The 17,101-nt window shown below is 37.0% G+C and overlaps 1 protein-coding gene across 1 annotated transcript in view; it reads right to left on the bottom strand.

Annotated features, from left to right (window-relative positions):
- Positions 1–532: 532 nt before the first annotated feature.
- Positions 533–17,101, bottom strand: part of HOMER1 (homer scaffold protein 1) — a 124,076-nt gene continuing 107,507 nt past the window's right edge. The window contains exon 9 of the mRNA XM_036098181.2: positions 533–3,642. Within this exon, the coding sequence (XP_035954074.1) occupies positions 3,454–3,642 (189 nt within the window). The 3' untranslated portion in view covers positions 533–3,453. The remainder of the gene's footprint in view (positions 3,643–17,101) is intronic.

The raw sequence follows: 17,101 nt of genomic DNA, 5'->3' as shown, positions 1-17,101 counted from the left end.
TCAAGCACAGACTATCAGGAATGGTAAAATCATGTGATACCAAATAAACAACAGGATTTCTTAAAAAAGTCAACACAACACTGCCACCCAACCAATTCTCCCTGCGGCCAGCCTTGCATTCCAGAACGGACAGAAGATCGGGTCTGCAGGAGGAGAGTAGCTGAGCTGCACGCTCTGCAGTGAAATGAAACCACAGAAGGACACGAGTGGCACAAGACCGTCCACATTCTTGAATGGGGCAAAAAAATGAGTTTTCAAAGGTGGTGGTTTAATTTTGAGCGTCCCTTTTATTTCCACTTGAAAAAACCCTGCAAGCTTTTCCTCTAACTGCTTTCCAGCAGTTCAATGACAGCAAAACCTTACATTCTGACGGTGCTGAAGTTCTTCTAGAGGGACAAGGAGGGATGCAACTTCATGCACTGTTTTTAATCTGCAGAAAGAAAAGGAGGAAAGAGAGAGAGAGAGAGAGAGAGAGAAAGGTGGAGAGAAGGAGAGAGAGGAGAAACAAAAACTAATTTTCCAGGCAGGGAAATACGTATAAAACCTTTTATGTCAAAGTCAGGATTTCACAACAGAACACACTAATGTGAAATCCAGTAGCACCTGTAAAAGTTAAGCAATGCTGTCATCACTTAAATGCTTTTCAAAAGTATCTGGAAAAGACTGAAGGAAAAAAAGATAAAGTACATTCTCCAGAGAACAACAAATATATTTCAAAATAAAAACTGTATTTTTCTTTTTCCTTTTTTTTTTTTCAGGTTTTTGTACAAGAATTCATAATTATCAGAGAATAACTTATACACAATGGGATCGATCTCTGCTCTCCTTGTCTGTGTCACTTAAAGTCCACATGTTCAGGCTACAGTCCCCAGCATCATTTTCTGATAAATATATTACCACAGTTGCATCTAAATATAGATACATTATATAATACTTGTCTCTGGGAAAAATCAGATTTTAATAGGCAAACTTTTATTTATATAATACAGAAATGGAGAAAACTACAGTAGACACACAACCTAATTATGACTTGTAGATGATGATTTCTAGATACTCTCCTACTATAAATGAATATTTAAAATAGTCTTAAGATTTTATTTATATGTGCACTTGTGTCCACCCTTATCCCATATACTGTACACGTCTAATGACACTCTGGGAATTTAAAGGTGCAGCCCTCAAATTGTTAAATCACTAAAAAAAGAAAAAAATTAGGCCCTATTGGACGAGGAAAAAACTCACAAAATTTCCAATTTTAAATTTCTTAATCAGTAGGAAAATATTAAAAATAATTTTCTGCATATACATACGGGTATATGTATATATTGAATTACACACATGTCTCACCTATCAATACAATTCAAGTGGAGACATTTTGGTGAGTTACTTTCCCATTAAATGACAACTATGTCAAAATTTAAAAATATCTTATTACATCATTAAAATAATTCACTTACCATTTCAACAGCTTACACTTTTTTTTTTTTTTGATTTTTAACTCTTCGTAACTAAATTCCCTGATCCCTAGTGTTAAATCCCCTATTTAAATTAAAATCTGGTGCTCTTTGTTACTCAGCAGATACTCAGAAACTGATGGATAAAATCACATCTACTTCAAAATTCCATCAATCAAATAAATTTTATTACCTGATTTATCAGAGAAATATCTCAGCTCTGAGCTTGTGTACCTAAATTACCCTCCCTATAATAAATAGGTGAGGAAAAGATCCTAAAATAGATGGAGGTAACTTACATGATGTCATAGCACATAGAATACACGATGATTAAGTGTCTGATAGAAACTTTTCAGAGACACCTGAAAACTCACTTTAGAAACTAACTTTAGAAACAAACCATTTATTTTTCACTCTAATATAAATTAAGATGTATGTATTTACATACATACACATACATATATAAAACAAAATTGTCTAGTGTTGAGTTGCTGTTTGTGAGTGAAAAAATGGTTACAAATTGATTCATTAGCTTAATTTTGTACTTAACAATTCCATCGTTTTGGGGTACAAACAAAGTCAGTGCATTTGCAGACTCCACAGAGTCAGATGCTCAAGCATACACTTTAAAAAAGAACCCTCCTCAACATCACAGGCATTGTACAGTGAGAATATATGGACTCTGATGCAATCCCTAACTCCATAAGCAGACTAGACAGCACTTGGCTTACTTTTAAAATAGCTTCTTAAAAGAAATATATAAAGAAATGCATGTTTGCTAAAAGTCTTTTAAAATTACATCAAAACAACATTAAAACTTGTTCATTGAGAAGAGCCTATTGAATTGAATTCCTGTTTGAAACACCTAGTTAACAGTTCAGAATATTGCCTTGTGAGGTTTGACTAGAGATGTGGTTGATGTGAAGACCCAGACAGAGTACACGGCTCCAATCCCAATAGTCCTCTGATCGGCTGTTTGATGGAAATGGATCCCCTTTAAAATTGCTATACACCTTAAAATGATCTATAATAAACAGTTCCCCAATAGCCATTATTAGTTGTAAATTGAAATGCATTGATCATTCAGAAAAGATTTCTTGCAAAATATATAAATAAATGTAACTGCATATTCTGTAAATATACTTAACATTGCTAGGCCAGACCGTCAATGACGGGCTGCTGTATTTCAGTACTGTGTGTCAAATTTATTAGAAATTTAAAAAGAAAAATTTCTGAGGGACTCAGCTGCCTTCGTTAGTTGGCTTTAAAATGTGTAATAAAATGGGAGACAATATCTTCTCATAAATACACGGAATCGATATGGAAAAGTAAACTATACAGCAGACAAGATTCAAGAACACCAGAGTGTACCAGAGTGGTCACCGAGTGAAATATCTTCCAGTATAAAAAAAGGGAAGAACTCTATACACCCAGTTCTAGTAAGTATGTTTCAATTAAAGATGCAGCTCTCTCTCACTCCTGGCAAGAATTAATTGGTAATGGCGCTGCTTCTCAGCAGTGCAAAAATATCCTGAGAAATTATTCAGATTACAACAGAAGACAGGGCTTTCATCACTAAGTTTTTGCACAAAACACAGCTTTAGATATCATAAATAAATTAATTTAAAAAGCAGATAACCTTCACTGTGTTGAACACAAAAAGGGGATGTGACCCAGACATTGTTAATTCTCCCATTGGCTAATATCAGAAAAAAAAGATTGCATTAAGTGTCTATTTATAACTTTCTAGTTAACTATGGCCAATAATATACATGGAGGTAATTTGTAGTTCAAGTTTTTCATCTCTTTTTTCCCCAACTAGCTACGAGCTGAATTCTAAAATTTACACTGAAATATACAATTCCAATTTTCAAAAGATCATCCTCCTGGAGGAGGAGTGATATTCAAATTTTATGTGCGATCTTGATGCAGAGCCCAAACAGTCCTATGAAGAGAGACAGTGTATTTTTTAATCAATTGGCACTGAAATTTACTTTCCTTAGCTGCATTCTAGTAGCTTGGCCAAGTTATCTCGTAATTCTGTTAGTTCAAATATTTTTCCATCAAGAATTTCTAAGAGTGTCTTCAGGTTATTGCGAAAAGCTTCTTGTTCATTTTGACTTTTCTCCAGACGTTGCTCTAAGTCAGACAGCTGTCCCTCCAGGTCTTTGTTCCGAATCTCTACTTCCTTTAGAAACAAAAGTGTGATATATATACACATGTCAGTTCACGACTTAGAAAACGATACAACTTTCATTATTACTAATATCGTGGTAGTTAATGCAGTTTGACACACAGGAAGATGAGCTTCTGAATCTCAAGTTAACACACTTTACGGAGATTTTTAGAATTCTGCCCTCTGAGAAATCCATGTGGTTTTCGAGACAGACTTGTTCATGAATCCATCTATCCAACCCAAAAGAAACTTCCTGAATGCTTACTTCTTGCCAGGCAAACACTCTGGACATTTCAAATACCGAAGAGGATTAAAGATCCATTTTGTGGATTAGCTACATCTCAATTCAATTTCGGCCCACCTCTTTTTGCCTAATGCACAACTAACTGGTAGCAATCTCAGCTGAAAGCAGGCAGAGAAAAAGAGAATACTCTTTCCTCCTTACGGGCAATTCTGGAGAAAGACCCGTGAGAAGACAACAGCTCTCTAACACGAGGTATCAGGATCCTCTGAATATGTTAATTACTATTCTTTGTTTTGCCTCACCATCCAAATGAGTGCTTGTGGCAGGGGAAGTAGCTCAGTGGCTAAAAACCGAGTCAAGATCTACAGTCTCAGTCAAGATCTACAATAAGCGTACATATAAGAGAATTATACAGCTGACAGTTCCAACATACTGCAAATCATGGAAAGAAAAGAAAAAAAAAGACAAAAGGCAAGTAAAAGTTCATGACAAAAATAATTATTTTTTTAAAAAAACAATCAAGTCTAGCATACTTAATGAGAAGTTATTATTGTTCTAAAAATGTTTCTAAACATGACAAATATAATAATAAGTAATTCTAAAAAAATGAAATGATCTAATGACCTAGAGTTTTAATTTCGGTTAAAAATTCAAACTGAGAAAAAGAGCAGAAACTTTAAACACTTTATGACACTTTAAACAAGGTATTCAGATAAGCAATTAGTTGAAAGTTATATATCCTTTCTGGAAAGCTCATTTTTACCTCTGAGAGGAATTAAATGATTGACACAAATTATATTCACATATGTCAATTATATGGGACAATGACAATATTTTGGTGTTAGTAATACAATATGAATCAGCCTCAGAAAATATTACGTTTCAAATGTTAATACATGGTTTAAATGTAAATCTCGTAAAAAATTCTATCGAGTCTAATGGATGGCAGAACACTTTTTTTAAAAAATTTTTGAAAGACAATCTGGTAAATGTCAAATGAGAAAAAACCCCAAATATGAAGCACACAGTGCAAATGGGCAAACACTGGTATTCATGGGGACAAACACTGTAAATTACTGTACCAATAGGAAAGAGTTGCTATTGTTAGGATTATGGGTACTTTTTTCCAAAATTTATTTTTCTTACAACACCTGTAAAAATTGTAAACTTCTGAGAAAAATAATTAGGAAATTGGCTTGAATACATCTAAGAAAGTAACCCTGACCTAGGATTCTGAACATAAAGAAATGTTCACTTGCTTTGACAGAAATAACTAAGAGTAAGGCTTCAGCAAGAATGCCACGGAGGAGCCACAAGAACCTGGGAAAATACTAGAAAGGAATACAGCAGCTCTAATGAGTAATAAATGAGGAATTTAAGAAATCCCAATCTAATATTAAAGCATTTAGTGTTGGATGTTTCCCAGGTATGTTTCTAATCTCTTCCCTCTGAATAATCCACAAAGTGAAGATAAATAAACGGAGAGCAGGATCTGAAACCAATAAAATGCTTATAAATTCAGAAGCCACATTCATGGAGGCTCCAAACTAGGAGGGAGAAAACAGCCCCTGGGGTCAAATGTAAAAATTCCACTCATGATTGCACAGCATGCTCTCTTGCCTGCTTCAACAATAAGCTTAAGAGTAGCATGTTTCCAACTACAAAAATAGACCAAATGTCATTCACTAGAAAACACCCATTTCACCAGGCACCATCCAGTATGCCCTCTGAAGCCTTCCTTAAAATGAAAGGCTTCCTTGTTCTCCTTGCCAATCAGTGAAACATGCAAACATTTTCAATGGAAGCATGCAAAACACCAAATTTCCTCAGCTATTAAAATCGCATTGTTCTCTCTAGACAGAGTGTCATACTCTCAGCCATTCCTCTGATTGGAGGAATTTTAGGAGTCAGATAACAAAAGGGATCCAATACAGTGCTGACGGTGCTGGTCTATTCTGAGGCACAGAATATAATCTTAGAGCAAGACTGGCCAAGCTGGTGCACACGGGCCAACACAAGGCAACGGGAGCCCTGGCAGGTGGGAACTTCCTAGTAGAGGCCTTATGTCGGCATTTCCCAAGCCTCTCCTTCTCCCTCCTAACGCATTCTTCTGCTTCTAACCACGTGTGCGCTACTAGTTTCCTCTTCTCCTTCACTGACATGTAAGCATGTGCCAGGGGCATCCAGAGACCTGGTTCAGTTCTGATAAAGCAATGGAGGCCAGAAGCTAACTCCCTTTCGAGTGCTTTAAAGGGCAGTAATTGCAAGTATAAAATCTTACTGGGTAGATGGTCATGCTCTGTGTTTGTTAGATATGGAGCCTCAACACTAGAGTGATTAAAAAAAATTTACACATTACCATCATCAATGGGACCAGATCAGGCTCATTTTCTGTAAGTTTAAATCCTGCATTTTTAATCTAAATAAAAGTTACAGAAAAATTATCTTTGACATCTGATTCACATGGTAAGCCGTTACAAGCAAGATATAGTGCCCTATTAGATCATCAACCTTCATATGTAACAGGACATATAAATCATCAAAAGAATTAGTAATTCAAGAGAAAAATGGGCAAAAGACACACACGCAAATTTTGAAGAAGAAACATTCAACAATTATTTACCAAGCATCTTCTATGTACTAGCAATAGAGATAGAGCAGAAAATAAACAAAGATGGTTCTTGTTTTAATGCAGCATGCATTCTAGAATCAGGATGCCAGCAACAAAAAAGTAAACACTTCCGGGATGCTGAGGTAATGGTGACTCTGTATGCTGAGACCTCTCAACCATCCTCCCAAACTATATAAATCAATAATAAGAATAACACCACACAAATTCCATGACTTCAAATAACTAGAAGATATAAAACAAATCAAACTTCAATTTCCAGCAAAGACATTTCCCAAGCTCTCTCTCTAACCCTTTGCAGAGGGCAAGGCAGGGTTGTGGGGCAAGTAGAGCAGAGGCAAGAGGAAAACCAAAGGCTTAAGACTGAACTCTAATAACCCTAACACAGACTGCTGGAAGTGTCAAAATTCTGGAAAAATAAATAAACAAAGTCCTGGTAGACCAGAGTGGACGACAAGGAAGGGACTTACTAGTGTACACGAGACAGGAGGCAATCTTGGAAAGGCAACACTTCTGAGGAGTAATGGGCAGAAAGAAGAAAAAGAAAGGAGCCTTCCGGAATACTACGGTAAAGGGGGAAGAAGCAACACAGGGAAACTTACAATCTTCTAAGACAAGAGAAAACTCAAACACTGAAGGACACATAGCCCCTTCCCCACTATCTCCCAAAAAGAGGGTGATTTTGAACTGAGAATCTGTAAGCCACTCAATCCACAAAATACAAAGGTGTGAGCTATCTTCATCTACATAAACTATCATAAGATGAAAACAGAAAATGAAACTGTAGAGACTAGTGATTGAAAATAAAAGACCCCTCCCCCCAAAAAAACCAGCTATGAAGCACAAGAAAACAGAAGCCTCCACTCTGAATTAAATATTGTCAAATAGGGCACCTGGCTGGCTCAGTCAGAAGACAGTGTGATGCTTGCTCTCAGGGTCATGAGTTTGAGCCCCACATTGGATGTACAGAGTACTAAAAAAAATAGGTAAATGGACTTTAAATATTGTCGAACAAGCATTCAAAATAGAGCCTGAGACAGATATCAAACACTAAAAACAGAAATGAGACAAAACACTAAAAAACCAGGAGTGATTAAGCCCTGATAGAAATAGAAGAAAAAGGCAAAATTATATCAGAAATAGAGACTGAATTATAAAATAAAAAATAAATAAATTTAAAATAAAATTATGCTTTACTCAATTATTATTTTTAAATATTCAAGGGAACGCAAGTGAGATAAACTAGGGGAAATGATCAGAGAGAAAGGGGTTGAACTAGAAGGGAAGACCATCTAACTACATATCACTGGAGCTCCTTACGAAGAAAACACTCCAATAGGACAAACTTAATATTTAAAACTTTTATACTAGAAAACTTCCTGGAAATAAAGGAAGACCTAAATCTACACATTAAAAGGGCCCATCAAGTACCTGAGAAAAGTGACCCTCAATGAAATCAATTCTGAGAAATATCTTAGTAAAACTCTTAGATTTTGAAAATAAAGGAAAAATCCTCAGGGCGCACACACAGGAGCCCCAAACTTCCAAGGCCGGTGAACTAGACTGGAATAGATTTCTCAAAAGCAATATAAGGGGTGCCTGGGTGGCTCAGTTGGTTAAGTGTCCGACTCTTTTATTTCGGCTCAGGTCATGATCTTGGGATCCTGGGGCCAAGTCCCGCATTGGGCTCCGTGCTTAGCAGGGTATCTGCTTCTCTCCCTGTCCCTCTCTCTCTGCCCCTTCTCCTGTTCATGCTCTCTCTCTAAAATAAATAAATCTTAAAGAAAGGCAACATAAAAAAAGGTAATAATGGAGTGGCATTTTCAAGAAATTCAAAGAAAGAAAATTACGAACCAAGGATTTTATATCTGTCACCTAAGTACTAAGGCTTTTAAAAAACAACTTAAACCCACGAGCTCTTCTGGAACCATCTACTAGAGGATAAGCTTCATCCAACCAACAGATTACTGTGGAAACTTCAGAGAAAGGACTGATGGTGACCATGTCCATGTACTATAGGTAATACATATCAAAGACTAAAACAAAGGTGAACAATGGTTAAAAAATAATATAAAAATGCTACTTTTCTTTTTAAAAATATTTTTTTAATTTATTTGAGAGAGAGAGAATGAGAGTGAGAGCAAGAGCAGGGGGAGGAGCAGAGGGGGAAAGAGTCTCAAGCAGACTCCACGAGCTGAGTGCGGAGCCCTATGCGGAGCTGGATCCCATGGCCCTGAGGTCACGACGTGAGCCAAAACCAAGAGTCAGATGCTTAACTGAGCCAGCCTGGAGCCCCCCCAAAATGTTACTTATTCTGACAAGGTAGAAATAATGCAACTAAAAAATAGGAGGAAAAAAAGGAAAAGAGAAAAGCAGAATAAGCTTCTAATTATTGAATATGTAATAGTTCAAAGTCAACTATCATTAAAACTATCATTAAAAACTAACAGACCGGGGCGCCTGGGTGGTGCAGTCAGTTAAGCACCTGACTCTTGGTTTCGGTTCAGGTCGTGATCTCAGGGCATGAGATCGAGCCCTGTGTCAGGTTCCAGGCTCAGCGTGCTGTCTGCTTGGGATTCTCTCTCCCTCTCCCTCTGTCCCTCCCGCTCATGCTCTCTCTCTAAAATAAATAATATTTAAAAAAATAAATAAAAACGAATAAACCAGATAGTGAAAGTTTAAATATGAACACAGTTAAGTAGCAGTATTTTTTTTTTTAAAGATTTTATTTATTTACTTGACAGAGAGAGACAGCGAGAGACGGAACACAAGCAGGGGGAGTGGGAGAGGGAGAAGCAGGCTTCCCGCGGAGCAGGGAGCCCGATGCGGGGCTCGATCCCAGGACCCTGGGACCATGATCTGAGCCGAAGGCAGACGCTTAACGACCGAGCCACCCAGGCGCCCCAAGTAGGAGTATTTCAAAAAGGTGTAAGTCTAAAAGTAACCACTAAAACAAAGTTAAGACCATCTTAAATATCAAAAGATATAAAAAAGGGCAAAGAACATATCATACAGAGAAAGAAAAAATCAAATTAACGTAATACACAGGAATTATTACATAAAATAATGACAAGTTGAAATAAAACAAAAATCGTATCGATAAGTATGAATGAGTTACCTAGTAAAAGAAAAAAATTTCAGTTTGGCTCACAAAGCACTAAGTATACACAACACACAAGAAGCATTCACAAAAACTGATTTTACATTTGGTCACAAAAAAGTAGTATTAAGTTACATTAAGTATAAATATCACCAAAAATATTCTGTGATCACAATGCAGTAAGACCAGGAATTGAAAACAAAATCATAAAATAGAAAGGTCCTTCCACTGAGCAATTCATTTAGGAAGGCCAAAAATAACAGGATAGGCGCAAGATAATGAGAGGTTGCAATACTGGTAGAAAAAGTGCCAAAGGAAGGCACTTTAATGCTAAAAGCCACAATGCACAATGAAGATATAACCATTATATTTAGGTACCAACCACCTTATAAAGTAGAAATTACAGGTGTTGTAAAGAGGCATAGATAAAAACATACTGATGAGAGACTTCGCTCTGCCACTCTCAATACAGGACACATCAAGTGGAACAAAGGAAAGGTAACAAAACAGAAAACAAAAATTATAAAGTCAACAAGGAACATTACAAAAATCGGTCATATATGAGATCACACAAAAAAGTGCAGTCAATTATGTAAAGCAGAAATTATACAAACCCTTGCGATTACAAGACAGTAAAACTAGAACTTAAGAACTAAACCCAAAAAATAAAAAGGTCCTTCCACCAGGAAATTAAAGCACCTTCTGTTATCTTTTATAATTTTTTTTTACTTATTTATTTGAGAGAGAGAGAGAACAAGCAGAAGGGAGGGGCAGTGGGAGAGGGAAAAGCAGACTCCCCGCTGAGCCAAGAGCCCGATGTGGGGCTCCATCCTAGGACCCTGGGATCATGACCTGAGCTACCCAGGTGCCCCTCAAGTGCCTTCTTTTAAACATCTCGTGGGTGCAAGGGAAATAAGACCAAAATTACAGAATTTCAGGAAATAATGATAACGAACATACTAAATATGAGAATCTATGAAATACACCTAAAGCAATCATCACAGGACAATCTATAACTTTAAACACATATACATAAAAGTGAAAGAATGAAAATAAAGGAATTAAATTCTCTTCTTAAAATGCTAGAGAAAGAATAAGTAAACCAAAACAAAGTACGAGGCAGGAATAATAAAGATAAAAGGAGAAATTCATAAGGTAGAGGATAAAAAAAACCAGTGGCACTGATTAGACATACCATTGCTTAACTTTACTTAATCAAGAAGAAAAGGACAACGGACAATTATATAAAATAAGAAATAAGAGTTCTCGCTGACTCTGGGAAACCTAGATGGAAAGCTTAAACAGCCCAGCGTCTGCAGAAGAAATAGAGAATAATCCAGGAACTACTCCATAAAAATGCACCAGGCCCCAATGGTGTCAACATTTAAAGACGAGGTAGTTTCAATATGACATCCATTATTCCAGAGCATAAAAAATGAAGACAGTGCATGAAGTATGACTGAAGTATTACTGTGTGTAAAGTCTAACCCTGATACCCAAATCTTATAAGTATAGCTCCCCTCAAAAGAAATACAGACCAGTATCACAAATGAGTACTGTGTAAAAATGATAAATAATAAAGAACAAAAGTCTAACACCACATTAAGAAAATAAGATACCATAGCTAAGTGATCTTTATTCCAGTCATGCAAAGGTGGTTCGGTATTAGAAAATCCATTAATAAAATAAACCATATTAAATAGATCTAGAGAGGAAATTATGATTATTTTCATAGATACTAAAAAAAAAAAAAAAAAAAAGGCCGTTAACAAAATCCCACACTCATCCCTGGTAAAAACATTCTAATAGGCACGAAGGACACTCTCATAACATGATAAAATGTATTTCAGTGTTACAGCCAACATTTTACTTAAAATGGAAAAATACTAGAGGCATTTTCACTAAGATGAGGGATGAGATAAGCCCATCATCTCTAGTATTGTTTAATACTGTAGTGGTGTTTTTAACAGGTGTAATTGGACAAGAAAAATCAAGAGGCTTGAGAATTGGAGGGATGGGGGAATAAAAGTAAAATTATCTGTTTGCAGATTATGTGTTACCATACTTAAAAAATCTTACAGAATCAATGGAGTGACAAAACTAGCTCAAATAATAAAATAATTTAGTCAGGTAGCAGGACATAAAAATAGCATACAGAATTCAACAGCTTTTGGGGCACCTGGGTGGCTCAGTCGTTAAGCCTTCGGCTCAGGTCATGATCCCAGGTTCCTGGGATCGAGCCCCACATCGGGCTCCCTGCTCTGCAGGAAGCCTGCTTCTCACCTCTCCCACTCCCCCTGCTTGTGTTCCTGCTCTCACTATCTCTGTCAAATAAATAAATCTTAAAAAAAAAAAAAAAAAAAAAAGAATTCAACAGCTTTCAAATATACAAACAATAATCAATTAAAAGATACAATGGTAGAGAAAACCCCATTTGAAATAGAAAAAAAAGAAAGATAAAATATTTATAAACAAGAAATATGCAAAACTACATGTTGAAAACCTTAACACTCCTGTGAAAAACACAAAAGTAGATGTGAACAAATGGGAAGACATCCCTTATTCCTGGATAGGATAGAAACTTCAATAAGATATTGTTTCTCCTGAAGTCATATTATATATATATATTTTTTATTTGAGAGAGAGAGAGAATGAGAGAGAGCACATGAGAGGGAGGAAGGTCAGAGGGAGAAACAGACTCACTGCCGAGCAGGGAGCCCGACGCGGGACTTGATCCAGGGACTCCAGGATCATGACCTGAGCCGAAGGCAGTCGCTTAACCAACGGAGCCACCCAGGCGCCCTGAAGTCATATTATAAAGTTTAAGCAATCCCAGCTTTATTTTCAGTTGACACAAAAATTGGTACTGAATACTGAATCTCATATGATAAAATAAATATGTAAGACTATTGAGAAAAACAATGAAAAAGAAACTCTGAGGAGCACCTGGCCCTAGCAGATATTAAAGCCTCTACTATTAGTGCAGTGTGGTACTGATGCATTAACAGAGTGACTAGCGGGCTGGAATAGGAAGCCCAGAGTAGGTCAAAATGTGTAGAGAAATCAAGTATCTCCAATCTCTGGAAAAAAGGATGAAATTTTAAATAAATAGTAATGAGATAACTGGACAGGCATTTGGAAAGATATAACTGCATCCATACCTCATACCACACACAAAAGAATAAACCCAAAATACTCAGAGATCCAAATGTAAAAAATGAAACCGTGTAAGTACTAGAGGGAAATACAGATGAATCCCTGTATCATCTGAGTTTGGAAAAGAGCTATCTGACTATATGATCCACAAGCCAGAACCAAGAAAAGAAAAGAGTAATAAATCTGACTAGTACATAAAACACCATCTCAGGCAAAGTAAAAAAAAAAAAAGAAACCGGGAGAAAATATTTTTAACATGTAATCAGATATAAAAAGAACTCCTGTACAAAAAAAAAAAAAAAAAAAGAACTCCTGTAATATATAAAGAACTCCTGAAAAAGAACCAAAAATCCTATAGGAAAAGGGCAAAAGACATGAACACCCAATCCGTACATGTACAAAAAGATACTGACATGACCTCTAAGCTTATGAAAGATGTTCATGTCACTAATAACATGAGATATGCAAATTAAAACTATCATTTCTCACCTATCACACAATTAAAAAGTATGACAACACATTTTGTTGGCAAGGCCATGGAGAAAGAGGCACTCATGGTAGTGGTACGATGGGAACCAGCACAATCCATTACAAAGGGGAATTTGACAATGTTTAACCCAACTACGTATGTGTTTATTTTCTTACTTAGAAATCTTCCTTCTAAGAATCTATCTCGGGGGTGATAGATTCTCCATTGTATTACACTGCAATGGGAGGTATGAGTAAGAATTCAGTTTTATATATACATGGCTATTGAAAGAGACATAATGTGGTATTTATATCCTTCCAGCTCTGTTTATTAAGATGGCATAGAAACAATGCTATCTCCCTAGCTCAGTAGGAAGAGTATGAGACTCTGCATCTTGCGGTCATCAGTTCGAGCCCCATGGTGGGTGCAGAGATTACTAAAAACAAACAAAAAAATCTATTCTGAAGATACACCTCCAACAATAACAAAATACCTATGTGCAATATTACTAATTGTAGTATTGTTGCAGAACACTGGAGACAGCCTAAATACCCACATAAAGGAGTGGCTGAATAAACTATCACTCCACAAATGAAGGACTTTACAGCTATAATAAGCATGAACAAGATCTCAATGAACTGACAAGAGTGACTTCCAGAATATATTTTACGTGAAAGAAACAAAGTGCAGAAGAGTAATCTAGAGTATGTTACCATTTAAAAAAGAAGAGGAGAAGGTAAACAAATAGATCTGTTCATTTGTGTGAAAAGAAATACAGAAAAGATAAACTAGAAACTAATGAGATTGGTTACGCACAGGTGGCAGATGGGAATGGGGTGGGAAGGATGGGGCAGAAGCTAGGGTAGTGGGGACTGGAGGGTATGTCTCTAAAGACATCTTTCCAAATAGTTCTGACTTTTGGAACCATGCTAATGTTTCGTATACTCAGTAAATGCATGCATATATAAAATGTAGAAGAATGGGTAAGAAAATACTAAAATGGAATATAATATGATACAAATGAACATATAAGTATGTTTTTTTTTTTAAGATTTTATTTATTTATTTGACAGAGAGAACACAAGCAGGGGGAGCGGCAGGCAGAGGGAGAGGGAGAAGCAGGCTTCCCGCTGAGCAGGGAGCCTGACACCGGGTTCAATCCCAGGACCCTGGGATCATGACCTGAGCTGAAGGCAGACACTTAACTGACTGAGCCACCCAGGTGCCCCAAATGTAAGTATGTTTCAAATGAATAACCTAACCAATTGCAGAGGAGGGGAAGAACTAACCCAACAAACTTTTGAACATAGGCTGAGGACGCAAAAAATTACAGTGATCTCTAGTTGGTAAGGTTTTGTTTGCATTTTTTTGTGGTGGTATGAATTAGTAATTCAAAAACTATTTTCTGTGCTAAGATTGAGAAAGTAAATAAATATACTGTAGATAAAAAGAATCGGGTTTCTTAGTATTGGGTAAAGGAATTACAAATATGAGTATGGGAAAGGCTATAATAAACTCCATTGTATTACACTGCAATGGGAGGTATGAGTAAGAATTCAGTTTTATATATACATGGCTATTGAAATAGACATAATGTGGTATTTATGTCCTTCCAGCTCTGTTTATTAAGATGGCATAGAAACAATGCTATCTCAATAGCAAAAAGCCTACCTGGTACTCAGATCCTGGCTTCTAAATATCAATCTTTGCTTAAAGAAATTTCTCCCTGGAGGGACGCCTGGGTGGCTCAGTCAGTTAAATGTCTGCCTTCAGCTCAGGTCATGACCCCAGGGTCCTGGGCTCAAACCCAGCATCAGGCTCCCTGCTAGTGGGGAGCCTGCTTCTCCCTCTGCCTGCTGACTCCCCTGCTTGTGCTCTCTCTCTCTGTCAAATAAATAAAATCTTAAAAAAAAAAAAAAAAGAAAGAAAGAAATTTCTCCTTGGAGAAATAGCTAATTCCAAGGTTGAGGACTGAAAAAATACAAGATAAGCCTTGAATATGTAGTTGTCCTAAAACATGAAGACATTCTTTAAAGAATGAAAGGGTCACATCAAAAAGGAATCAGAAGCTGGACTGAATGGGTTCCCACTGGCCAAATCTGGGACAATTCAAACATCAAAATAAATACATATGACAACTAAACGCAACCCATGAGCGCGGAATAAATCTTGGACCAGAAAAACAAGTTTTAAACTTTGTTATAAAGAATATTATTAAGACAATTATGGGAATTTGAATAAGGTCTGTAGATAGATAATTTCTTGATTTTGATGGTTATGTAAAACAATGCCTTACTCTTAGAAAATACACACAGAAGCATTTAGAGGTAAAGAGATACAGTATCTTGCAACTTATTCTCAAAGATTTCAGGAAAAAATAACACACACACACACGGAGAGAGAGAGACAGTTCCAGAATGGTCAAACAAATACAGCAAAAAATGGCAACATTTGGGAAATGTGAGTGAAAGGTATATAAAAAGTCTTTGTGTTATTCTTGCAACTTTTCTGTAAGTCTGAAATTATTTCAAAGTAAAGTTGAAACATAAGACCACTTCAGATAGTGATTAATTGCTACTAGGAAAATAAAACAAGGTAATATTACAAAGAGTACCTGGGGTGGGGTGGGGGGACCTTGCGGAGTTGTGCGTAAACTGAGAAGTTGGAGAAATTAACACGTGAGCCAAGACCTAAGTTGCAAGTAGGAGCCAGCCCCTCGGAAGGTCTGAAAGCTTCCCTATCATGTTCCTAGTAGGTTGTTTTGATCAGCATTTTTGATATATGGTGAAAGAAGAGGTAAGAATAGGAGCCAGCTTTAAAATTCAATTATCGCTCAATTAATGATGAAATACATTTAAGAAGTTTGATTTGAAAAATCACCTCTTGGTTTCTCTGGGATGTGTATGTAACTTGGAAAACGTCTGCAGGAACCGTCAGGAATGTCTCGGCAGCATGGCCGCCTGAAGCCGGGGGCAGTCATACAGAAAGAACAGAGACTTTGGAGTCCAAACAAATTTACGCCTCACTGCTTTCTAGTTCAATGCCTCGTCAACTTGTGAACACCTCCGAACCGCTGCCTTCTCTTTGAAAACAGGGATGAGTTCAAGCAAAGGTATGCAAGGGCTCGGCAAATGCCCGAATCACAGCAAGGACTTAGAAAATAGCAGCCCAAACCAAAGGAACAAAAGACAAAAGCTCCACTGAATTTCCCCCACTTTTTCTAGCCCTGAGGACACACTTCATCTTTAGTTCTACACCAGGCTTTCTCAACCTTAGCACTATTGACAATTTGGTCCAGATAATTGGATGTTTAGCAGCATTCTTGACTTCAACCTACTAGATGTCAATAGTACCGCCTGAGTTGTGAAAATCAAAATTGTCTCGGCACATTGCTACATGTTCTGTGCGGCACAAATCTGCCCCCTCCCCGCCGAGAACCAGTAATTTACACAGATCATTAAAATGTGGGAACAACTTTTAATAGGGCTAATCAAAACAAACCAGACTGCTGCAAGTCAATGATGGGAGAGGGAAATGTGTCATGCCATATAAAGAACCTACTTCCTTTATGAAGGCCCTCTCTACTGTCACAGAATTCTGACTACCTATATAAATGGAGAGTGAACAAATGAACTTATACAAGCCTCAGTTTCCTCAGGTGACTGTCACAAGAAGTAAATGCACAATATAAGTAAAGTGCTTAACACAGTGTCTGGCACGTAGTAAGCACTCAACTAACGCAAGACATTCTCATTACAGTTGAGGTACTCCTAATTCCTGGGCTTTCAGGTTCCACTTATCACCCCTGACCCAAAATTCCTCACTCTATACATACATTTATTTCTACTCCAAACTCTGAAGTGGTCCTAACCT

This window comes from Halichoerus grypus, chromosome 2, assembly GCF_964656455.1.
Source record: "Halichoerus grypus chromosome 2, mHalGry1.hap1.1, whole genome shotgun sequence".
Lineage (NCBI taxonomy): Eukaryota > Metazoa > Chordata > Mammalia > Carnivora > Phocidae > Halichoerus > Halichoerus grypus.
Note: the sequence above shows the minus strand (reverse complement) of the source record. Positions and strands in the feature narration are given on the sequence as shown.